At 32.2% G+C, this 26,833-nt stretch overlaps 1 protein-coding gene across 42 annotated transcripts in view; it reads left to right on the top strand.

The window, feature by feature from the left end:
• LOC145258348 (uncharacterized) overlaps positions 1 to 26,833 on the top strand; it is a 393,885-nt gene that overhangs the window by 130,944 nt on the left and 236,108 nt on the right. For all 42 annotated transcript variants that reach the window (XM_080116584.1, XM_080116585.1, XM_080116581.1 and 39 more), the window contains one exon: positions 25,198 to 25,281. In XM_080116584.1, the coding sequence (XP_079972710.1) occupies positions 25,198 to 25,281 (84 nt within the window). The remainder of the gene's footprint in view (positions 1 to 25,197; positions 25,282 to 26,833) is intronic.

Below are 26,833 nucleotides of genomic sequence, written 5' to 3'. Positions count from 1 at the left end.
ATATATATATATATATATATATATATATATTCATTCAATTTTCACCCCAAACAAGGCACAGTGCCACTTTGAAGTAGAGGAGGGGGGCTACTATTTGGGACATAAGTTGCAATGATATTATGAAGGGAGATGAGCAGCAAGATGTTTGTTCACATTACACTTGAACTTCTGTATGTCAATACAATTGGGAAAGCAGAACCCCGGAAGGGAGTTCCAGTCTAGCAGTTCTGGGGAAGAAACTATTGGAGTAGGCTTTCTTACACCTACGGATCTTTACTGTGTAGGGGTGAGATTTAGCTGCTTGGCGGGTTTGTCAGGGGTATTTACATCGAGAGGATATGAGTGCTTGTAGTTTGTCAGCATTCATCATTAAAATACTTGTAGAGCAGGCAGAGATGCAACATCTTGTCGATGGGACAGAGGCTGAAGCTTAGATGACAGTTCATGACCTATCAGGTTGGTGACTTTCTTTTGAACTCTGTCCAGGAGTGAGACAAGTAGCAGATGCACCAGCTCAAATGTGACAACAGTACTCCATGTATGGGCAAATGGTGGCCTTATAGAGGTGCAAGATACTTTCAGGCGTAAGTAACTTTCTAGCACAGTAGAAAGAGCCCACCTTCTTCGCAGCAGCCTTGGCAATGCTCTTGATGTATCTGTTCCAGCTCATGTTCCCTGTGAACATTAGGCCGAGGAGTTGAAAAGAAATACTTTCAGGCAATGGTTTTGGTCATTGCTATTGGTGGTAGAGAAGGTTTCTTGTAATTATTGAAGGAAATAAGCTTAGTCTTGGCAGCATTGAATGTGAACATCCGTTTTTGTCCCCATTCCACTAGATTGGAGGTCTTCCTCTAGTGTTTCTGCCATTTCCTTAGATATGTGTTCATTTGTTTTCCCCTCATGCCTGTTATAGAGTGTGATGTCATCAGCAAATATCCCCATCTCAGAGACAATTTTATCAGAGAGGTCATTTATGAATATTAAGAATAATAAGGGTCCAAGGATAAACCCCTGAGGTACTCCCGCATTTATATCATATTGTTTAGATGTACGACCGTCAAGGACAACCTGTATTCTTCCCTTACTTGAGAAGGATTTAATTACATTATGTATTTTTCCAGTGATACCATATGATCTGATTTTCCTGAGAAGATCTTTTGTACCATACCCTGTCAAAAGCCTTAGATATATCTATGGCTACCGCTCTACCTTCCCCTGCTTTGTTCAGTGAATGGTATATACGTTCAGAGACTACAGTTAGGATATCTGTTGTCGAATGGGCTTGCCTAAATCCGTATTGATGGTCGGCCAGAAGTTTAGCAGTTGTAAGGTGATGGACTAGAACTTGATTAATTATGGACTCAATTATTTTGGTGAAAAGCGGGAGGAGGCTAATGGGGCGATAATTTAATGGGTCAGTTCTTTTGCCAGAATTCTTGAAAACTGGTACCACAGAAGCAGTTTTCCAGAACGGGCAATTCTACAAAACATTGTAAAGAAAAAAAAAATTGACGGTTTATCTATATGTGTATTCTACCATGCAAAATATATACCATAATGAAAACAAAAAAAACAAAAAACTGACCATAGTGCACCAACAAGATTGTAATCGATATATCTAACAATGAATTTCCTAAAAAAAAAAAAAAAAAAAAAAAAAAAAAAAAAAAAAAAGCAACGATCTTCCTGTGGCCATCCTGAAAAGCAGATTATTATCAAGTTGCTTGGCATTGCCCGGTCGTAAAATATGCTGAAATATATTTGAATTTATGCAGATTTCATATTATTATAAAGCCAATACACTATTGATTATTACATTGTACCCAATATGTAGTAGTGATCTCAACTGTTAAAAAAAATGACATGGGTGCCATAACCTAGAATCGATACTAAAACATTTAGTGCTCCGGTTTTTGTTATCATCTGAGTTAACAACAAATGGATATCAAAACTCGAAAAATTAACTGACCTTAATGAATAAATGTATACTTGTGCATGTGTAGAAGAACACTGTAAGCTGACATGCCTAGCAAGTTTTTTTGTTTTTTTTTCACAAAGGAGTCATCACTTATCAAAGCTCGGAGGCCACTCGAGGATAAGGGTTAATGAGTGTACAGTAATCAATGGGAAAAGAGCATAGTAATCGTTAGTAGTGGAAATTTGGTAAATTGGATTACTTAAGGGGACGGCTCATCAAGAATTTGTTTACGTTGGACTTGAAGACGATCATATTGTAGACAGTTGGAAAGCAGGAAAACAGAATGAAGTTCCACAGGCGTTCAGTTCTAAGAAAGAAACTTTGTTCATGGAATCTACATTTAGGTTTAGGCAAAGATAAAGAGTGAGGGGAAATTATTAATAGTGGTTTCAGCTAGACGAGTGTTTTTCATGAAAGTCAGGCAAGGGGTGGCCCTAGGTTGGAGCCCAGATGAGCACTTGCCATAAAAATAATGATAAAGCAGAGATAGACTTGTGACGTTTCTTCTGTGTAATAATTGTTTTCAACAAGCAGCTATTTTCACTAGTTAAAATCCCAATCAAATTTGTTTTGCACTGTTGTATTGTAGTCAGGGATAAAACGTGTCATATGTTTGTATATTGGGTAAGATATTAAAACAATCATATTACATAGTGAAATGGGATACTATTTTTGTACTTATAACGAGATTTGATATGAATGTATAAATTGTATGTATCATTGTTTAGTCAGAGAATATGATATCGACGTATAAACTGAGTCATGTTGTATCAGAGAGTTATCACACGGGTATATATTACAGTTCATATTACCTAAGGTATTATGTTTTTATAAGAAGAATAATATATGCTCCATACCTTTTTTCTTCATGTGTTCTTCTACCTTCAACTGCTGAGCTCCGTGACGAAACATGAAATGATCAACACCATAAAGGTGGTAAAGAGGAAAAAAAGTTTAGGTAGGAAGCTAGGCTCGAACCCGAAGCAGCGAGGCTAAGGCGGAAAAAACAAAAGCCTGACATGTTACCCCTACGCCAAAGAGACATACAATTGAGAACGGATAAAATTAAGCCTTTAAAAACACTTGCAGGTGGTTTAAACTAACGTCAATGTTTTCTAGGTCAAACATGACATCATTGTCGTAGTAGCAGGAGGAGAGAAAATGAAGGAACGATTTTTTTCGGCACCCCTCCTTGTAGAAAAGGGTCCAGTTTAGGGTGAAGGAATTAATGTTTTTGGCCAATTTTTCGATATTTGTCCAAGATGTCGAGCTTCAAAATGATACCGAACTCGTGAAAATCCGTTGCCTCTGTCGAAAAATTTTGCGAGACATACAAACGCACATACATAGATACACACATTTTCGCTTTTATATATATATATATCTCGCAAGCGAAAATGTGTGTATCTATGTATGTGCGTTTGTATGTCTCGCAAAATTTTTTGACAGAGGCGACGGATTTTCACGAGTTCGGTATCATTTTGAAGCTCGACATCTTGAACAAATATCGAAAAATTGGCCAAAAACATTAATATATATATATATATATATATATATATATATATATATATATATAGACTAGCGAGGGGTACCCGGCATTGCCCGGGTGTTTGGAGGTGTGTGTGGTTTTTTGTTAAAATAAAAAAAAAATGTTTTGGTAGGTAAGTATGAGGATCGAACCTGAACCCTTGAGGCGAAGTTAAAGTGTGAAAATAAAACATGTGACGTTAACCATTGGGCCACCGCGAAATACTAACGGAAACGCGTTTGAATTTATTTAACTATTTAGAATTGACAGGTGCACATTTTAATGACTTAATGAAGTCAACTTTGACTGTGGGGTAGTATTTCATTTACTGCGGGAACGCCCCCCCCCCCCAAGATGTTAGGGGGGGGACCAGCTCCCCATAAAAAGGGGATTGTCCAAATTGAATAGAAATTGTCTGATATAAGGAAAATACTTCCACATTGATCAAATCTAATTGCTTTCGGACATTTCCAGCAATTGCGACTGGAAAAATACCGCCAGAATTAGTGGCGCTTTTATTATCCGAAAAAGCCTAATCCACATACGATGAGCGAAAAGTGTTGAATATTTATCTTTTCGAAGTTGAGCAAATTAAATAGACAGGCAACCGCCTTTGTTAACTCGTAGATATTATGATTTATATGTGATATAAAGTTTTAAGAAGTTGGTAGCCGACCGACCGCTTCTCGGAAAAAAGCCTTTTACAGACATACACAAAAAGCGAACATACATACATACACACATTTTTGCTTTTATATTTATAGATCGCTTTCCGATCCAATGGCACATAACTATGCTGTCAAACATGCAATTTTGGCAAATCTATCTACACTCCTATAAAATTTTTTTTTTTTTTTTGTGTATTGATATATTAAAAACCCCTTTTTTTTTTTTTCTATTTATTAAAAATAAAATGCAACTTTGTTGTATATAGGTCGTGGAATTGCATTCATCTGCAAAAGATCTAGCTAACGTAATGTACTTGCAATAACCCTTATCCCTGAGTGGCTTCCGGGCCTTGATAAGTGGTGATCACTGTGTAAAAAAAAAAAAAAAAAAAAAAAAAAGCGAATTTGAATTCTTTCAAATATCCATTTAAATTAATTCCCTATTAGTTTTTCCAGTTTTCTTATAGGATGATCATCTTTAGTTAATTATTACGTGTAATTATATTCATGCAGATATTTTACATGATTTATACTTGCATAATGTTTGCGTAAAAAGGTTATCGTAAATATAAACTTCTTTTTATATATATTTATGTATATATATATTTGTTTAAAAAATTTTGCCTACCAAACTCCTCTGTCAGTTTTTGGTGTATAGATCTGAAACTTCATATATAGGGTATTGGGATCCATGTGAAACTTTATATTTGGGTTTTAGTCGGTGTGAACGTGAAAATTTTTAAAAAATATTAAATTTTCCAGATGAAGGTCGAATGACGACATTACGAATATGCATGCGTAACGTAATAGCTATTAGTTCATGTTTTAATTTTTTGCCTTGCAGCAAACATGTCTTCATAGCTTAAGCATTAACGTCAAAGAAAAAAGTAAATCGTAAGCTAAACATTTTGGTTTCAATTCTCGGTGGTGGCACAAGTCTTCTTTTTTTTTTTCTTTTTTTTTTTAATAATCATTACTATTAATTAATTAACTACGAAATCTGCATTAATTAAAATATCATATTTAAGCATATTTTACAACTGGGCAATGCCAGGCGGCCTGCTAGTATATCTATAAAAGTGAGAATGTGTGTGTGTGCGCGCACTTCTCAACCTATATACTCAACAAATTTTTAATCTACCGATTTGAAATTCAGTGTATAGTTTATTCAAGTATATGGAAAACTTTTTAATTTGTTTTTATCCGGAAAAAAGAACTTGTAAAAGGTCAAAATTGGTTTATGGAAGAGGGGGGGGGGGTCATCAGATTTTTACATTTGCCAATTGTTCCACAATGTGTAAATGATTCATATGACAGATTCCTTATGTTAAGAATAAGTAGGTTTGAAAAAACTTTTTAAAGATTGTGTCAAGTTGGCCTCATGGTTATCGTACTTAAGTCCCTGTCTTTAGATTTTTGTTTCAATTTCAGCTTGATTTGGTTTTGATCTCAATTTGAGTATTTTTTTTTTTTTTTACTTACAAGAAGTGAACTGTTTGGAAGAAACAATACTCGCATGCACATGTTTCTGTATGAATTAAAATATAATATGTGTATTTTATGACCGGGCAATGCCGGGTAGCTTGTTAGTATAACTTAATAACAATGAGTTACTTTGACTTGAAACGCTATTTTTTTCTCTTTTTCTTTTTTCTTTCTTTTTTCTTTCTTTTTTCTTTTCTCTTTTTCTTTCTTTTTTCTTTTCTCTTTTTCTTTTTTCTTTCTTTCTTTTTTCTTTCTTTTTTCTTTCTTTCTTTTTTCTTTCTTTCTTTTTTCTTTCTTTCTTTCTTTTTTCTTTCATTCTTTCTTTTTTCTTTCTTTCTTTTTTTCTTTCTTTCTTTTTCTTTCTTTTTTCTTTCTTTCTTTTTTCTTTCTTTTTTCTTTCTTTCTTTTTTCTTTCTTTCTTTTTTCTTTCTTTCTTTCTTTCTTTTTTCTTTCTTTCTTTCTTTCTTTTTTCTTTCTTTCTTTTTTCTTTCTTTCTTTTTTCTTTCTTTTTTCTTTCTTTCTTTTTTCTTTCTTTCTTTCTTCTTTTTTTTTCTATCTTTTTTTAATTTTTTTAATTTTTCTTTTTCTTTTTTAATTTCTTTTTCCTTTTTTTTCTTTTTCTTTTTTTTTTGCTTTAAGATGAAAATCTTTTCCATCTAACACTTCCTCTTTATGCTATTAATGTTTTTGTCATAATCTGACCTACATTTGATTTGGGATGCAAATTGACCTCCTAGGTAAAATCTTTAGTTGACTCCTAGCTTCTTCCTTTTGCATAACTCGAATGCTTTGTTGGGGTAATAGTATCTCCAGTGACAAAAGTATCCTTTTTCTGTGTTTTGCGGATTGGTTTCTGTGAAATATTAACGTGTAGATGTTTTACATGTCAAACTTAAACGAAAGATTGCATACTGACATCATCTATATATCTATAAAAGTGAGAATGTGTATAGGTGTGAGGACACTTCTCAACCTATATACTCAACAAATTTTGGATCTACTGACTTTAAATTTGGTATACATGGTATTCAGACATAAGGAAAACCTTTTAATCAGTTTTGATCCTGAAAAAAAGGGCTGCTAAGCTGTCAAAATAGAAAAATTAGTATGGAGGGGGGATCATTGAATTTTTATCTGCCTGTCGACTGTTTCACGAATGCGCATGCGTGAATAGTTCACATGACAATTAACTTATGTTTAAAATAAGTAGGTTTGAAAACACATTTTAAAGATTGTGTTGGACTTGCTGTCTTTAGGCTTTGGTTTCAATTTTATAGGCACATGGAAACATCAATGGGTCGATATGTCGTTGGGTATAACCGGCTGGCATGGGTCACTTCTCGAGTCTTCATTGCGTGCAAGCAGCGTTTCCATTGTCGGCATTAAGTGGCAGGGCTCGCATGCTGAAATTTAATGCTTGTACAAAAATAGCGAACAAATGCATTTTTATAAAAATTATAAAATTTATTTTACATTTAACAATGGAGGAGCATATTTAGTTGTCGACCCATGCATGCAGCAAAACTTATATGCGTCTGTAGCGCACAGAATCAAAGTCCCAACTGTTCAAAAAGTACAATTATAATTCAATCCTCTCTCTTTGTGTCTTCATTGGAAGAGAAAGAAAGGGAGTGAAAGAGAGAAAGAAGAGAAAGAGAGACATTCATACATGACGTTTAAACATTGTTTTATTTTTGTATCCCATCATGAGTTCTTTTGCGTTTGACCTTCCAAATTCTTATATCGTTTTGACTTGGTCCAATATTATAAACAACTGTCACTTTTCAGGGCTCTATAGACAAACTTATCTTTAGTTGACCTTTGGCAACTAAATATTTTCGTTTACTAGCCAAACCCACATGATTTTTAGAATATGATGTCTTTGTTCTGTGACGAGTATGTACATTATAAAGATTTTTCTGTATTTTTTTTAATAAATGTAATTCTAAATATACAACAAATTTTATGGTGATACATCCTAATTTTTTCAGATGTAATTTTAAATAGCCTAAGTAAAAAAAAAAAAAATATGAGTATATTGTTTTATTAAACTTTTATTGTTTAAATAATTTAACTTTGTTAGTTTATTTTAAAAATAAAAAAAATAAAAAGCTGGAAAGATATTTTCACTTAGTAAGTTTTGGAAGATTGTCAGTGAAAGAAACACAATCGCCCGAAGATAAGCATTTCACTATTTCTAGTCGCCACTTTGAAAAGTCATTCGCAAATGTGACTGTTTCACTCGCAATGTAGAGCCCTGCTCTTGGCTGAAGTCTTACCTGATTGACAGTAGTTACTGAAGCCGTCATGTTTTTCAATAATAACACCTTTTTTCTTGTCTCTCCACGAACACAGTCAGTCACAAGTTAGGTATAAGGTTTATTAATGTAGAAGTCTCTTTTCCCCTGAAAAGGGAGAGGATTCTTCATTTTGCCATACTAGTAGTAGAATGCATTTTCTATGAATTGATGCTACAAATTAAATATGATAAAATGACCAGGTCCTGTATCCGGAATCGGCCAAGAAAAAAAGTTTTGCTTTTCTTGGAGTTTTGCTTCTAATCAACATTTTGTGCTGTTGTGTCTCAGATTTTGCTCATGTTTGGCCAGTTTTGTCCAGTTCTGATGCACAAAATGAAATTGTTTTAATCTATGATTCTGCAATTTTCATGAAACAATCATGTTTTTCAAAATGATTGCATCCATCACCTTCCGACAATGATGGTTGATGCTGACAAACGTTGAAGGTTTTTGTCTTTGCATACCTTCGACCATTTTGTACAGTGAAAGTTCAACATTGCCTTGAGTTAGGCGTCGGAAGCTCTAGCCACGTGAATGAATTGTGAAATAATTGGTGGTCCTCTGACAGTTGATGTGAGCATAGACATAATTCCTGGTTTCACAGATGATGCTGAAATAACTGAATTCTCTTTGACTTTGGTTTGCTTATCTGAGTCTGGATCTGCATGTCTGATTGCAACAGTTATATTAATATCTAGAGAAATCCTAATCCAACAGTATACGACCTGTCTTTGCGGGCGATTAACTGTATGGACTAAAATACTTAGATCTGAAAATGCTGACAAAAGATTTATGATCTGTGATGAAGGGGTCATTCCATGTCAATTCACCAGACCATTACATCCACCGACACCGAATTACTTGAAATTTGGCACAAATATTCCCCTTCATGAGTTGGATAAATTTGCCAGATTATTTGGTCCTAAACCTTACCGTTCGGATTTTAGGGTGGTGTAAAATTTGCATATTTTACTTCCAAATTTATGCCGTGAAACGTCACGGGATTTCAGTGTTTTATAAAATTAAAAAAGAAAATACTTCCACATATTCAATATTTCTGAAATTTGGTAGGAAGGGCATTTAGGTATTATAGAATCCGAATATTTTATTATTTTAACCCTATACCTGGTAGAAAATAAAATTTTGCTCACCCAAAAGCATGTTTTTTTTTACCTATATAGCTTACGGTCAGTCTAGAGAAAATGTCCTCTTCAATTTTCATATTTTTTTTCTAGCATCTACTATGACTGCTTAAGTTCCCAAAAAAATTTTGTGAGGGTTTCTAGCTTACTTTACAAGATATGACCCTGCAAAGTTTATTATTTTTTTTCCTATGTATGTGCGGTAATTCAGTGAAAGATTGATAAAGACAATACTCCTAATGCTCTCAAACTCCTTGAATGTTCATATTGTGCTAAGTAATTTCTTAAACTATTCAATAAGATAGTCTTTGTTAATTTAAAATTTTATGGTAAACATTATTACCTATGCTTCATTTTCTATTTGCCTATAGTTTTGCTTCGTAGATGTATGTGACCTGGATGTATGAACTATTGCTTTTTGCCTACCGTTAGAGAAATCTATATGCAATGACAGCACCGATGCATCAGAATCAATATATCCATGGCTGATTGGTAGTGTGTGAGCAACATATCTGAAGAAAGTAAAGATTATATCTTATTAAAGACTAGCATTTCAGCCCGGCGTTGCCCGGGTGTTTGGAGGTGTGTGTTGAGCAAAAAACAAAAAGTGGTAGTAGGAAGGCAGGCTTGAACCCGTAAAGTAAAGGAGGAAAAGAACAGGGGGGGGGGAACCTGACGTCTTTGCTGTTACAACCACCGTCAAACCGAAAGTGACGTAGGTTTAAATTAAGGCTAAACAATCAAAAAGAAGGGATGACTTTCGAAAATATCAGCGAAAAAAGCAACCCCCTCCCTGTAGAAAAGTGCCCAGTTGAGGGTAAAGAAATTAATTGTTTTTAGCCAATTTTTCGATATTTGTCGTCTGAAGCGTCAAGCTTCAAAACGATACTGATCTTGTGAAAATCTGCCGCCTCTGTCGAAAGTTTTAGGCAGACATGCAAACATACATTCATACATACAAACATTTATATATTGGTAACTCAAATTTTCGACCGAAACCGATTAAAAAGCTTGCCTTATCTCTGAATACCCTTCATGTAAAATTTCAAATGTTTAGACCAGAAATTGTCTGAGTAATTTGATAGACCACAGAGATCAAATTTTTTTAACTTTGACCCCTATTATGACCCCTTAACATTTATTGTTTTGTGCTCAAATCCAGTTATTAAGTTAAATCCATGTCCAAGGAACCTATATCTAAAATTATAAGTGTTTAGACCCAAAATTGTTGAAGGAGTTTGGTGGAGTTCTCAAAGATCAAATCGTTGAACTTTGACCCCTTAACAGCCAAATTTCTGGGCGAAAACGGATTGCAAAGATTTTCCCAAATCTCAGTACCCTGTATATCGAATTTCGAAGACTGAAAATTGACAGTTATTGCGTAGGGAAATGTACACAGACAGACACAGACACTTTCACTTTTATATATAGATTCGGTGAACCATTTCTATGGTACACCCTTTTTTTAAAAAATTGTTGAGAGGTCCAGATTGTTGAGTGTAATGTTTTAATGTATGCTAGTGTCGGCATTTATTTTTTTTTTTTTTTTTTAGTGGCTGTAATATTTTGACAGTCAACCGTTTTTTGCACAAAAATATTTAATTATGTGATTGAAAAAATTCATATTTTTCAGCTTTTACTGTTGAATTCACTCCGATGTAGAAATCAAATGCTGTAGACTTTTTTTATATACAGGAATTACCACTTCTCGAATGGCCTTTGGCCTTAATGATAAGGGTTAAAGAGTGTATATTGATCAAAAGGACAATATCATAGTAATCGTTAGAAGTGTCAATTTGGTAAATTGGATTACTTAAGGGGAACGGCCCATCAAGAACTTGTTTGCATTGGACTTGCAGACGGCCATATTGTAGTCAGCTGAAAAGCAGGTAAACAAGAGTTCCACAGGTGTGCAGTTCTTAGAAGCTTTGTTCATGGAATTTACATTTAGGTTTAGGCACAGATAAAGAGTGGGGGGAAATTATTGATAGCATTTACAGCCAAACAACTGTTTCTCATGAATGTTTGGCGAGGAGGGACCATAGATTGGAGCTCAGACGAGCACTTGCCATGAAAATAACAATAAAACAGACAGACTTGCAATGTCTCTTCTGTAAGAAAGAGGTTGCAGGGAAGAGAAAAGGGCATCCCCCACTAGGTTACGAAGTCTATTTCGAACTCTGTCAAGACAGGATAAGATCTTCCTAGCAGCTCCTGCCCAGATGTGACAGCAATACTCCATCCTTGGACATACCTGGCTCTTATATAGGTAGAGAATTGCATCAGAAGGTAGATATCTATTAGATTGATAGAAGGATCCCATCATTTTTTCAACGGCCTTGGCAACGGATTTGATGTATGTATTCCATTTTAGATCAGGAGTAAAGGTCAAGCCCAGAAGCTTGTGTGACACATGTAACAATATCATCAGTAAATGTTGCAAAATTTTGTTAATCTGGTTAACATTGCATCATTGTTTAATGGAATCTGGCTAACACTTGTTTAATTTCTAAAGGAAGGCAGTTAAATCTAAACCATCTCTTTTGTATACTGATTGTCTTTTAACTCCTCAACCTCGAACTGCAGAAAGCATCAGAAAAATCAATTTACACGATTTAATTTTGTGAAAAGATCTTCTGGCAAATATAATAAGGACTGATGCGCATCTAAGCAATTATTCAATCCAGTGGAAAAATCAGCACATTTTATTCTCACAATTAATTTTGTTTTGAACAACAATAATGGTAGATGGCCATGTGGAGTAATTTATTGGCTGTAGTACTTCTTGTAATGAACATTTTAGCTCTTTGTTCGTCATGTGAAGTGAACCGAAGTTTACCGTATATATTTTACATTTCTTTTTAGGTGTATTATTTGGATTCTTTGGATTTCTCTTGAATGTTTTCATACCGTTTCCATCAATGTAACCATGACTCTTTATTTAATTCATGGGGATAGCATGCCCACATTCCATCAGCCATGACTGAAGTCCTAAATAATTTGCAATTATATTTTTGGTTGCCCGCACTGAAGTTTGAACCTTCAGAAGAATGTAACTTTTATAATTGAATTTTACCAACTACCCTAACCTCTATGCTATGCAGCGGTTTGAAAATTCCATGCAAATTCCTGAGTTCAACAAGGTACACATGAAGAAGGTCAGAGATGGCATCGACTGAAATGTTGTGAAAATAACTCTAAAGATGAGAATAGTAGTCCGAAGAATCCAATCAAAACATATAATCCTCATCTCCAAAATTCAGAAACTTTTTTATTGTTTTTTTTTTATTTTTAGATCTATGCCAAACACATAAATGAGTTTCACACGATGCATATGTTTTTTTTTTTTTATAGTGTTTTAGTTTATTACTAGCAGGACCTGTGGAAATCCCTTGAAGTGAAAAAGGAACATCTCACTTCTGGTCCTCAACAATAAATATACATTTTGGCATGAGACCAAAAACCTTCAAATTAAAATGTGAAATTTGTTTTCCTTAAAAAAATTTTTTTTAAATGTAAATTTCAATGTTTTATTTTCAATGTTAATTTTGTTTACTTGTACTAGTTGGAGACACCCTGATATTATTGTAGCTCTTTTGTTAAAACTTTTTACATTGTTTACATTGTTTTTCTCAATTTTGTCCTTTACTTTTGGACGTTTCTATTTTGAAAATAAATAAATAATTGTTATAATTCTTTTTCTATCTTTTGCAAATGATTCAAATTTTAGTATGTTATTATGGATGATAACGACTGCCAGTTGTCAAAATTTCAGCTTTTCACAGTTGTTATTTCTAACAAATATTAGGTTTTCTCTTCATAAACTTCCCACTTAGAGATGGTGCACACCAAGTTGGGGTTCGCCACCATCCTGGATGAGGGTGTCACCATGGCGCCGGTCAACTTCTTTGTAAATTTGAATAAGATCACTCTCCCCCATTCATCCCCTAAACAATCTTAATAAAATTTGTAAATTTCAATGTTTTATTTTTAATGTTAATTTTATTTACCTGTACTAGTTGGACCTGTGGAAATTCCACAGCGGACTCTTTCATATGTAATACATTGATGTTGGCATTTTGTGGATGTTCAGTGTAAATGGAGACACCCTGATATTATTGTAGCTCTTTTGTTAAAACTGCAAAAGTAGTCATCTAAGCTAGCAGGGACGCCTGGCATAGCCCAGTCGTAAAATATGCTTAAATATGATATTTTAATTTATGCAGATATCATATTGATTATTATAGAGTCAATTTTCTATTGATTCTTATATTACGATTTCAAAAATAAAAAAAATATATCCATATGACTTTGGTGCATCAGTTATAATTGAAACCAAAACTTATGAAGAATTCTTGGTAAAATTCTTTAAAAAATAAATGACTTGAGTGCCATCAGCTATAATCAAAATGGAAACCAAAACTTATGAATAATTCTTGGTAAAATTATTTATTACAAGAAATGGAAGGTCATAACAATTAAACGACAGTCACTCAGAAGAAAAAAAAAAGAAGCATGGCACACAAAATAACACACGCTATCGTATTAATAGATTTTATCCCAAAATGACATGCTATCCCCTTCGTCACCACTTCCTGCACACTTAAGGTATTTCTCTTAATGGTTTTTATTGTTTATTTCTTGAGCCAAACATATTTTTAATGTTTTAAACTTTACTAGCAGGGGAGGCCTGACGTTGTCCAGGATTGAATAAGGATCAACAATTTTTTGTCATCGAAATTACTCATTTTTAATCAAATCGATTGATTGCTTGCTCTAGTTAGGACCCCCCCCCCTGCAGTATACTGGGAGGAAGCTTCACATGCCTCTCCACAGTGACTTAGTCTACAATACATTGTAATCTGCATTGCACTGTAGAGAATCTTATGTTGATTTAATAAAAATTATTTCTGAATGACTTCACTTAAAGTTTAAAATGCAAAAGTCAAGTATCATGGTTCAATTGTGTCCTATACAGAAACATTTATTTTGGACGCACTCCTGTCTTATAAAAGAATCTATAATTGATTTTATGAAATTATTTTTACATAATCACTTGAATTAAAGTTAAACGTACAAACGTCAAGTATCATGGTTCAGTTGTGCTCTAGAAAGAAACATTCTTTTTGAACGCACCTCTGACTCATAAAAGAACCTACAGTTGATTTTATAGGCTGAGCATTTCTGCTTGTGCGGTGATAAAACTTCTCAAATACACTTGTGATGTTAGGTTGTATGAAAGTGTTAACTTTAGTCAAAATCGAACTTCCTTATTTAATCAGATTTTTTCGATTATCAATTTTCTATACTTATCAGAGACATTCCCATATAAAACCTACGTAAGAACACTCAAAGACACATTGAGTACTTTTATGCAAAAAAAAAAAAAATCAGCCTAGCCGTTTCAGAGTCAATATGGTACTATATGGGGAGTTGGGCAGCAAGATGTCGGTTCACGTTACACTTGAACTTCTGCATGTCAGTACAGTTGGGGAAGCAGGAACCTGGAATGGAATCACAGAGTCTAGCAGTTCTGGGGAAGAAACTACTGGAGTAGAAAGCTCTCTTACATCTCGGGATCTCTGTGTAGGGGTAGGAGTTAGTTGCTTGTCGGGTTTGTTGGAGGTATTTACGTCGAGGGAGTACAAGTGCTTGCAGTTCATCGGAGCATTCACCATTAAAATACTTGTAGAACAAGCAGAAGGGTGCAACATTTCATCGATGGGACAGAGGCTGAAGCTTAGATAACAGTTTAGGACCTATCAAGTTGGCGACTCTCTTTTGAACCTTGTCTAGGAGTGAGAGACTAGTAGCAGATGCGCCAGCCCAAATATGACAACAATACTCCATACATGGGCGAATGGTGGCCTTATAGAGGTACACTATACTTTCAGGTGTTAGTAGCTTTCTAGCACGGTAGAGAGAGCCTACCTTCTTTGCAGCGGTCCTGGCAATGCTCTCAATGTAATTATTCCAACTCATGTTTCTTGTGAACGTTAGGCCGAGGAGTTTAAGAAAAGTATGTGATGATCACGGGCAGCAGTGATGGTTACTTGTAGAAATCCATCCTGAACTGTTAAGGTGTATGACACGTGCAAAATCATGTTGGATGATTTTTACGTCTCACAAGGACGGAGTCTCTTTGACGCGTGTTGGGTTGGACAAATCTGAAGAGAAACTGATTTGATTTTCGCTGGCGAATCTTTATATAGAGTCGTTCTTGAACATTTCAGTCTGTTTGGTGCATCACTACGCGTGGAATGCAACGTAGTTCCTTTATTGCATTTGTGCGGATGAACAAATTGCAACGTTGTATGCTTGCGCGTTCTGATAAACGTGGGTGTTGAAACCCTGATTGCTATGAAAATGTTTCTGTCAAAGATTTTTCCGGTCGTATGTAGCGATCACTACAAATATTAATTCTACACTTTAATGAAAACACTCCTGTTTGTTTTTTTTGTTTTTTTCATTATTATCAGCCGTTCAAGGTTACAACAATTTTCTTTTCTTTTTTTTTTTTTTTTTTTTTTTTTTTTTTTTGTAAGCCCAGTTTTTAAGTTTCAAGAATCCACATTCCTTTTTGCAAAAATGTGTAGGTTTACAGTAACATTGTCATTTCCGATTTGTCATGGAATTTGCTTTTTGCATTTTACATAAACATTCGCATACCAAGGATTTGTTCAGGATTTACAAAAGCCATCGCTACTTGCTAAAATCAAATATAAAAATATGTATAAATTTTTTTTTTTTTTTTTTTTTATGATAATTGTATCTACCTGGCAGTTCCCAGGAGACCTTTTCCATTTTTTTTTTTTTTAATTTTCTTTTAATTGCGTCATTTGTTTTTTTTTTTTACAAAATTTTATTTTTACATGAAACTATTATTGTATTTTCATCGTGTTAATAAATTGTGAATGAAGAGAAAAAGATGAAAGCAATGTTTAACATTTTTATTTGTTTTCAAATTTCTAAAGGAACATTCTTGTCCGCTTAAGCGATGATCTCGGTGCCCCAACTCAATCTAATTTGTTTTGTTTTCTTCTGCCCCCCCCCCCCGCCTCTAAATTTAAAAAATTTATTTTGTAGAAAATTTATTTTAAAGAAACTTTTGATCTTAATCCATTGTAAAAAAAACTTTTGATCTTAATCCATTGTAAAAAAATTAAACTAGATCAGGGTGAAACTACTTTTACTTCCACACCCATCCAACAACGAAGAGAAAGATAAAGGTCTTTATGCTAAACTAGCAAGGCAAACCCAACGTTGCTCGGGAATAAATGATGATCGAGTGTTTCACTCATATTTTTATTGTCACCGAAATCGACTAAATCGCCCATTTTTCAATCAAATTAATTGCTTACTCTAGTCGAGGACCCACCACAGTGCACTAGGAGGAAGATTCACATACCTCCCTGCAGTGACTTAGTACACAATACATTGTAGTCTACATTGCACTGTAGAGAACCTACTGTTGATTTTATCGAAATTATTTTTATATATAATGGCTTGAATTTAAGTTTAAAATGCAAAAGTCAAGTATTATGTTTCAATTGTGCTAATAACCAGAAACATGCATTTCAAACACACCCCCTGTAATATCAAAGAATCTACTGTTGATTTTATATGCCGGGTCTTTCTGCTTGTGCGGTAATAAAACTTCTCAAATGCACTTGTGATGTTAGGCTGTATAAGGCATAATAGCCTTTTGTCAAAATCGTCTGTTACTTCTTTCATCGTATTTTTTTTTTTTTTATTATCGATACTTATCGAAGCATTCTGATACAAAACCTATCTAAAAACACTGCCAGGCACATAAAGTACACCTGAAATTAAAAAGAAAAACAAAAATCGGCCCAGCCGTTTATGAGTCTGTAAGGAACGAGCTCACACACGCACAAAATTCCTTTTATATAATAGAAATAGAGATGAGTTTTTTTTTGTTTTTTTTTTTGGTCCCTCGACAAAAGGAGGATGAACCTGTAAATTCACCCTTGTCCGTTCGTCTGTCTGCACTTTTCTCAATTGACATTTTTTGAAATTTTGCACAAACATTAAACATGATATGAGTAAAAAAAGTAACAGAACGGATTTTCCGGGAAAACTCTGGTTCCCCCCCCCCCTCCCCTAGGGGTGCCTTTTGGGTTAAGATGGCTAAAATTGGCACTTTTGTGCTTATTAAAAAAAAATTTGATGCCTTGGATTTTTATAAAATCTTTTTGTAACTAACTGATTTCTATATAATTTTGTTTGTCTATACTTCGTGATAACTTTTGGGTGTGCCCCAGGGGGTCTTTTAGGGCTAATAAAAACACTCCATGTTTGGGACTGTTTTACCATATTTGTCCAAAATTTTCTGCATATTTCTATTTAGCAGTTTTGGATGGTGCTGAACTCAAATTTAAATATGTTAAGGCCTTGGAGATTTTTGAGGCGAAATGATCGGGGGGGGGGGTGATAGACTTGGTCATATTTTTTTGCACGGTGAAGAACTAAAACTGCACCCTTTGTTCATTTTCATTCTTCACCAAGATTTGATGTCCCCCTGGGGACTTTTAGGGCTAAATGGTTGGGAGGGGGACCAAATGCTGAACTTTATCATTTTTTTTTTTATGCCTCGTTCACGGAGGACCATGCATGCTTCACTTGTTTTATGAAAAAATGCCCCCCCCCCAAATAAAAGTAAACAAAATAGGAAATTATTTTCCCTAAATCTGATAAAGTGTTCGTATATTCATGATTCTTTTAATTCTGAGCATAAACATTTGCTATCTTCTCAAACTAGAAAGGAAATTTCATTTAAAGAAAAAGGAAGTTTCATTTAAAAAAAAAAAAAAAAAAAAAGAAAAAAAAAGAAAAACTTGGACTTTAGTTCAACTTTCTTCTTAATTGAAGATAACGAAATGTTAAACAAAAAAATATTTGACCACAATAAAGTCCTCTTTTAAATTAATGAAGACACTGACTAAAGGATTAAATTGCCAATTATGTTTATGAATCCAGTGATATGAGAATGTCTAGAAAATGACTTTAGATAACCCAGGGTAGAATTTCAGTTCTTTTTCTTCTTCTTCTCTCCTGAAGAACATTTCTGATTTTAAGTAAGGATTTCATTGCAACTTTAAGAAATATTTTTATTTCAACTTTATTAGAAGGTAAGCAGAGTGAAAATATACACGTGTAGTGTATATATATATATATATATATATATATATATATATATATATATATATATATATACAACTTTTTTTCCGATACCGATACCCCAAAAAGTCCCGATTTTTCTGATTTTGATCAATCGTCCCAACACTAATATATATATATATATATATATATATATATTTTGGGGGGGTATCGGTATATATATTAGTGTTGGGACGATTGATCAAAATCAGAAAAATCGGGACTTTTTGGGGTATCGGTATCGGAAAAAAAGTTGTACCTATTTTTTGTCAAAAACGATCCCTTCAATTGTCTTATTTTGTTTTGTTTAAAACAAAAAAAAAAATCTTCCATTTTTGGTAGTGATAAAATAATAAACATGTATTGATTTTAAACAACCAGGAAAACTAGCATCTATAGATCAGTCCCCACAAGTGTATTTTTCCATTCGAGAAAATATATGCACATTTAACATGTATTTTATGGTAATTGGGGGGGGGGTGATAATGTATAAGGTGTATGTTTTGTGTTTTTTTTTTTTTTTTTTTTTTTTTTTTTACTTATTAGTCAACGTATTGGAATGCAGAATGTTTATCACATTTTTTTGAAGCAGAATTTGTCTAATATATATATATATATATATATATATATACATACAGAGTGTCCTAAAAGAAGCTGACGGATTTTAAATTTGATTAACTCCTCAATATTTAAGTTATACTTATCAATTTTCATATGTAGGTAGATGAGCCTCTCCGTGATTTTTTTGAGATATAGTAAGATATCATAGTCTACTTATTCTAATTTTATTTACACAACTTAATCTAGGGTATGTTTTTCACAAGGTCTAATTTTAGTTATGAAAAATGATGTTACTCAAATGTCCACCATTTTCATTTTCACACTTTTGTGCTCTATGCAGGGCATTGTCCAGCACATCACTTAATGTTTCAGGGCTTATGGCCCTAATTTCCTCCTCTATATTGTTTTTAAGGGCATTTATTGTGGCTGGTTTTATTGCATTAGGAGTAGGGGAATTTCTTGTTGAAGTTTCCTCAAAATTCTCTTTGAGTTTCTGATATTGACTCATTCAACTGAAAATACGACTCTATGATAAATATATGCTCCTTGGTAGTGTAACGACTCATGATGACCCTGGAAGGGTTACTCTAGAGAATCTGAAAAAAAAAAAAGAAAAGAAAAATATAAACAATTAAGAAAGTTATGAATTTTTTAATTTTTAACCATTAGTTTCTTTTGGGACACCCTGTATGTGTGTGTGTGTATATATATATATATATATATATATATATATATATATAATGTGTGTGTATTTATTTATTTATTTATATATATAACTACTTAATTTACTCACATAAAATTAATATACGAACGTATAAATTTATATGCAAACTTTAAGTATTTATTTCAAAAGTGCTCAATACGTAGGTAGAGCTAGTTAGTAAGTTATAAAATATATATGGCGATTAAGCTACACTGAATATTCCGCGTTTCATCCACTCTAGGACTCTTCAGACTTATGCGAATAAGCCTGAAGAGTCCTAGAGTGGATGAAACGCGGGAAATTCAGTGTAGCTTAATCGCCATATATATTTTATAACTTATATATATATATATATAAATGTAATGCTATCCCCAGATAAGTGTTTCATTGTCTTCACAAATCATCAGGATGATTAATACGGCATAATCACGTTGACACACCGGTTCCCGTCAGATCACCAAAGTTAAGCAACGTTGAGCCTGGTCATTACTAAAATGGGTGACCAATTTGGGAAGTCCAGGTGTAGGAGGACATCGACATCTCCCTGAAAAAAGTTGTAAAAACCTAAGGTCGTCATCTCCCCTAACGGGGATATACTTGCGACTGGGGACCGCTTGTGAATTTCATACTCCCATGAAACTTCCTCCTTCGGAGGAAGCCAGTTAAACCCTGAATAGGGTTGGTGCTGACTGCACACACACATCAGTGTGATTAGGCTTGGCAAGATTTGAAACAAAGGACTGATCTTCAGTGCTCTACGAAACTAATGACAGCGAGAGAAATTATATTGCATTATAAATGACATGTTTTTTTAATTTTTGATATCATAACTCTCTCTCTCTCTCTCTCTCTATATATATATATATATATATATATATATATATATATATGAGAGAGAGAAATAAAAAGGAACAAACTGAGTTATGTGTTCGTCAACGTTTCACCTTTACAAATAACTCGGTTTGTTCTTTTTTATTTCTCTATTTTGTCGGAATACTATTTCCATTTTTCTCATCACATATATATATATATATGATTACTTAATCACATAAATTAATATACGAAAGTATAAATTTATGCGTCAACTTGAAGTATTTACTTCAACAGTGCTCAATACGTAGGTAGAAAGTTATTTTGCCATATATATTTTATAACTTACTATATATATATGTGTGTGTATATATATATATAAGTAATGTGATTTACAATTTAAAAATTAAAAAAAAATTTTTTTAAATTAAAAATCAAATTTTAATTAAATTAAAAATCAGTTTCATAAGAAGGAACAACAACAAAGTCAATTATCTGTACGATCGTTTCGGAAATCCGTGCTTTTTATTTGTGGTATACATGAAGTTATGTAGAACAATTATATATAGTTTTTTTGGTAAGCACGGTCTCCTCATCAGCAAATTTAGGAGGATTTTTATTGAATTTAAAAGACACCATAAATAAACCTAGCATTAAAAGTAAGGCAGATGAATCTGAAAAAATTGAAATAAAAGGTTTGGATTTAAAATTTATAAGAAAATTAATATAGGTTAGAGATAGAAATGAGTAGAAAAAATATATATTTTTGAATTTACATAATAAATTTGATTTAAAAATATATAGAGATAGTTACCTTTTAGTTTTTCTTTTTTGGAAATCAGGAACTGTGTTTAAAGTAGTCATTTAGATGTTTGCTATAGCTTTTTATTTTATTGAATGATGAATTTTAAAAGGGCGACGCTCGTGCAGTAAATTGTTTCCGTTAGCGTATTTTGATTTAAAGACGCTACAGTTAATATATATAGAGAGAATATTTATTTTGCAAGTTTTTAAGGGGAGATAATTGTCATGTGTTATTGACTTAATTTATTTATTTTACGGGTCTAAGGGAGGTAATTGGTCTAACTTAATTTATTAAAAAAAAAAAAAAAATTGTAATCTATTTTTACTAATGAGTAATTTTTAATGATTTAAGGTGGTTTATATTTATTAAATTTAAACCAACGTTTATGATTACATGTCAGAAGCTCGTGTCTTGAATTTAATAGTTTGGTTGTACTTCTTATATCTTCATATTTTAAAATATTTAGGGTTTCTTTTGTACATAGTGCACAAAATTTATCTCCTGGTTTATATGATTTGCAAGTCTCAATTATTTGCCATTTTAAGTTGAAAGAAATATTGCTATTTCTTAGTTGCCAAATATAGTTAGATAGAGTAGTTTGGTTTGATAGAGAGTTATTTTTAAAAGAATGTTTGTGCGTTGAAATTCTATGTTTTATTAGGCCAGATGTGGAACCAATATATATTACCTCTTGATTATTGTGATTATTTTTCGTTAGGTCTATTGTTGGATTATTATGTGGTGGGTTGATTAGTAATTGATCGGTAGATTGATTTAAGTTGGTGTTATTATTTAATCTGGTAGTTGAGTTATGGCTGTTAATAGGTTCTTGTAGATTTGGAGTTTTTGATACTGTGCAGCTATAGATAACATTTTTAATTTTACATGAGCCTTACAGGGTCGTTAGGATTCTCTGTTGGAGATTGTATAACTTTGTATAGTTTTCAAATCCTTAAATACCCCAGAAATTTCATCTGCCACAATTCGAATTTAGATTCCAATCCGTCAAAGAAAAGACGATGGCTGGGCGCATAATCTGTTAAGTGCTGAAACATTATGTTGAACAAAGATGGCAGCAGTAAATCAAATCGACCAAGAATCAATGTAGTCCCGATCTTGAGTGTTAAGTAATTCCTAGTAACAAAAATGGTGGCGAAGAATCGGTGCAGTTCCGATATTAAGTTGTTTTGAGACAGAGGCCAACGACGAACTGAGCTTAATCCAAAATTAGACATTTTTTATAGTAATATTTAAGCTTCTGATTGGTTGGTTGTTATAACTTTGTAGTTATAACTAAAGCAATCATCGAAATCATTGGTGTCATCTCCTCATTATGGTCAAAAACATTTTAACGGAAACAATGAATAAAATAATGAATTTGGTAAAGTTTAAATTCGCAATCTACATTTCATTTTGTAAAACGTATCAGTTTTCCTAAAGTTATTTTTTTTCTTGTCCGCTTTACACACACATAACACATATTCGAAAGGAACAAAAGAAAAAAAAAATTATTTGAGGATAAGGGTTAACGAATGTAAGGTGCTAGTGTAATAATCGTTAATGGTGTAAATTGGGTAGAATTTGATTATTTATGGGAACGGCTCAACAAGAACTTGTTTACATTAGATTTGAAGGTTACCATATCAAAGCATGCCAGCAGCTTTGTTCATGGAACCTGAGTTTAGATTTAGGCACAGATAGAGAGTGATAGATATTGTCGATAGTTGTAGTTAGTACTGTACTGTACTTGCAATAACCCTTATACCTGAGTGGCTTCCAGGCTTTGATAAGTGGTGACCACCGTGTAAAAAAAAAATAGTCAAGTGTTTTTTTTTTTTGTTTTTTTTTTGTGAAAGTTTGGCAAGGGGGACCAAAAATTGGAGCTCAGTTAAATTTAAAAGTTAGAAAATAATTTATGAGATTTATGTTAGAAAATAATTTATGAGATTTATGTTAGAAAATAATTCATGAGATTCATGTTAGAAAATAATTTATGAGATTTATGTTAGAAAATAATTTATGAGATTTATGTTAGAAAATAATTAATGAAATTTATGTTAGAAAATAATTAATGAAATTTATGTTAGGAAATAATTAATGAAATTTATGTTAGAAAATAATTTATGAAATTTATGTTAGGAAATAATTAATGAAATTTATGTTAGGAAATAATTAATGAAATTTATGTTAGGAAATAATTAATGAAATTTATGTTAGGAAATAATTAATGAAATTTATGTTAGGAAATAATTAATGAAATTTATGTTAGGAAATAATTAATGAAATTTATGTTAGGAAATAATTAATGAAATTTATGTTTGGAAATAATTAATGAAATTTATGTTAGGAAATAATTAATGAAATTTATGTTAGGAAATAATTAATGAAATTTATGTTAGGAAATAATTAATGAAATTTATGTTAGGAAATAATTAATGAAATTTATGTTAGGAAATAATTAATGAAATTTATGTTAGGAAATAATTAATGAAATTTATGTTAGGAAATAATTAATGAAATTTATGTTAGGAAATAATTAATGAAATTTATGTTAGAAAAAACATAAGTATCATTTTTTTAAATTTTTTATTTTTTTATTTATTTATTCATTTATTTATTTATTTTTTTGCTAATATCTGTGCAATATTTTTTAGTTGAAAAAAGTTTATTACATGATTTCTGTCGACAGGCTCTCTGCTATTTTTTCCCTGAGTTTTAAAGTAAGTGACGTTAACAACTGTAGAAGAAAATATAAAAATAATCACACAACACGTGTGTATTGAAAGTTAGAAATATTTTACCTAGTATTATGATAAACAAATAATTTTAAGAAATAAGTAGTTGAATAAAAGAAGTAGGGAAATGTTGAAACCTTATTTTTTTTTTTTTTTTTTTGCACTTCTGGTTAACTGAGTAAGGAAAAGTGTCTCTATTCTAACAATATTCTTAGCTGGAATAAGTATCCCCCCCCCCCCAACTCCTAAAAAAAAACATGAGTCACAGTGAGACTTATTGAGTGAATGTCTATCATTATTTGGTTTTATTTTTGGACTTTTGAGGCATTATTGACACTCTAAAGACGGCAGGTTTTAAGTTAGCCATGTTGCTGTCAGTGTAATTTACTAACTCGACACTATTTTTTTTTTTCTTTTTTGAACTGAATAAAAGCTTTAAAAAAACACACAAAGCTTATCCAGATAGGTAGGATAGTAACTTATCTTACCTTTGATAATATTTGTTATAGATTTGAATTTTTTACCCCCCCTTTTTTTTTTTTTTTAAAACATACAAAACTTATCCAGGTAGGTAGAAGAGTAACTTATCTTACCTTTGATAATATTTGTTATAGATTTGAATTTTTTACCCCCCCCCCTTTTTTTTTTTTTTTAATCATACAAAACTTATCCAGGTAGGTAGAAGAGTAACTTATCTTACCTTTGATAATATTTATTTGTTATGGATTTAAATTTTTTACTCTTTTTTAAAAAACACACAAAACTTATCCAGGTAGGCAAAAGAATGATAATCTTACCTTTGGTAATATTTATTTGTTACTGGATTCGACATTAAATAATCCAAAGAGGGTTATTTATTTACTTATTTATTTGTTTGTTTATATACTTGAATTTTTTATCTTTGCTGAAGATATAAACAACTTGAAGCATAATTTTTTTTTTTTTCAAAATTACTGGATTCGACATTAAATAATCCAAAAAGGGTTATTTATTTACTTATTTATTTGTTTGTTTATATACTTGAATTTTTTATCTTTGCTGAAGATATAAACAACTTGAATTTTTTTTTTCAAAATTACTGGATTCGACATTAAATAATCCAAAAAGGGTTGACATACCGTAAAACAGCTATGACTATTGAGAAAATTTATCGATTGCAGCCGAAATCCTACTCTGAATCTATTTTTTTTTTTCTTTTCAACTTTTATACTTTTGCGTTTGTAACCCCCCCCCCGCACCTTCACCACCCTCTCCATCTTCAACAATTTAAAAAATGTTTTCTTTCTTCAATTTTTGCTTTAGTCTATGAAATGGAGAATGAGAAAGCTGGTTTATTAGAGAACCAGTACACGAGAAATGATGGGAAGACCTACCAGACACCAAAAGGTGAGTTGATTTCTTCTCTTTTTTTTTCTTTTTTTTTTTTTTTTTTTTTTTTTCTTTTTTTTTTTTTTTTTTGCAGCTGGACATAAAAAAAATACTGGATAGTGACATGATACTCAAAGTAGTTTCATCCCTTTCCCCATCCAAATTTTTTTTTTTCATTGTGTTTTTTGATTGGCTTATTGTTAGATTTTACTCTTAATAAAACTGTTAGTATTTTACAAGATGGATGTGTTCTCATAGATAGCAATATACAAGTTACTTTATAGGAAATGGGTAAGTTTTTGATGGAATTTATTGGTGTATGTAGGAATGAGGTAAATAAACAAAGAGCTAGTTACTAATTAGAACAGGAAAAGATTAACAATAAAACATGTTTATATTGATATTTCATTGTGATTATGAAACTTTATCAATTTTGCTGGAATCAGTTTAAGTGTAGAAATATTTGGAGAATTAGAGAGGTTGAGCGAAGTCCTTGTGGAATGTTAGGTAGTAGTGAACGGTAGCTAAATGTGATGATGGTAGGGAAGTTGGAACATAGTTGTTGGAATGGGGAAAAATAGTATTTGCTTGTAGTTGAATATATGTTTTATTTAGGTAAACAAAATTACCATAAGTCGCTACAAGAAATTTACTGTTTCAGTCTTAAGACATTGTCAGGCGGCAAGCGACCTCTGGTCTTGTTCGAGGCCAGTCATTTAATGAAAATGGAAACCGAATAAAAAAAAATAAATAAAAAAATAAAAAATGGAGACAGAATAAAAGTAGAAAGAAGAAAAAAAGAATCAAGAAAGAAAAAAGAATTGGGGATCTATTAAAACTAAGCGATCAGACATCCTTCATTTATTTATTTGAAGATGGGACATGCTAATATATATATATCTTAAATCCCCGAAACAGTGTTTCATGGTAAACAACTGATGATCCCTTAAAAAATATAAAAATTGGTATTATAGTAAATTTGAGAGTTGATGCAGTGATTGCAGGTGATTAAATGACTTACTGACTAGATGTTTTTTTTAATGAATGATAAAAAATAATTTTTTGTGTGGTTTCAAATGTTAAAAACTTCAAAGACTATATATATATATATATATATATATTAGCATGTCCCACTATTTGAACTATTTAAAATATATATATATATCTATATATATAAAAATTTTAAATAGTTTAGTTTTCTAATTCCTAAAATAAAACAAAACGATAGGAATGATCTTCTTTTTTTGTTTGTTTTTTTTTAATAAATTATACTAGTTAGTAAATTTCTGTTAAAACTTAAGGTTTGTCAAATTTGTACCCCCCTCCCCTATCCCACTTTGTATTTTTGCATTTTGTTCTTTTACTCTTCTGCTACATTCCATTTCCTATGCATGTTGCATGTCTGTAACTTTTCCTCATAATCTGTTGGTAATGCCAGTGAAAAGAACGCTTTGATAAGTCTAGTAATTACACCAATCTTTCTCCGCTTATCTCGGCATCGCTTCTACTTGTGAATTTCTTCTTGCGTGACTTAAGCAGGATCAGTGCTTCACCATGAACTCCTCATTGC

The sequence above is a fragment of the Euprymna scolopes genome, chromosome 33 (assembly GCF_053919585.1).
Source record: "Euprymna scolopes isolate OS-2025 chromosome 33, ASM5391958v1, whole genome shotgun sequence".
Classification (NCBI taxonomy): Eukaryota; Metazoa; Mollusca; class Cephalopoda; order Sepiida; family Sepiolidae; genus Euprymna; species Euprymna scolopes.
The sequence above is the reverse complement of the archived record's forward strand: the minus strand, read 5'-3'. Positions and strand labels throughout refer to the sequence as shown.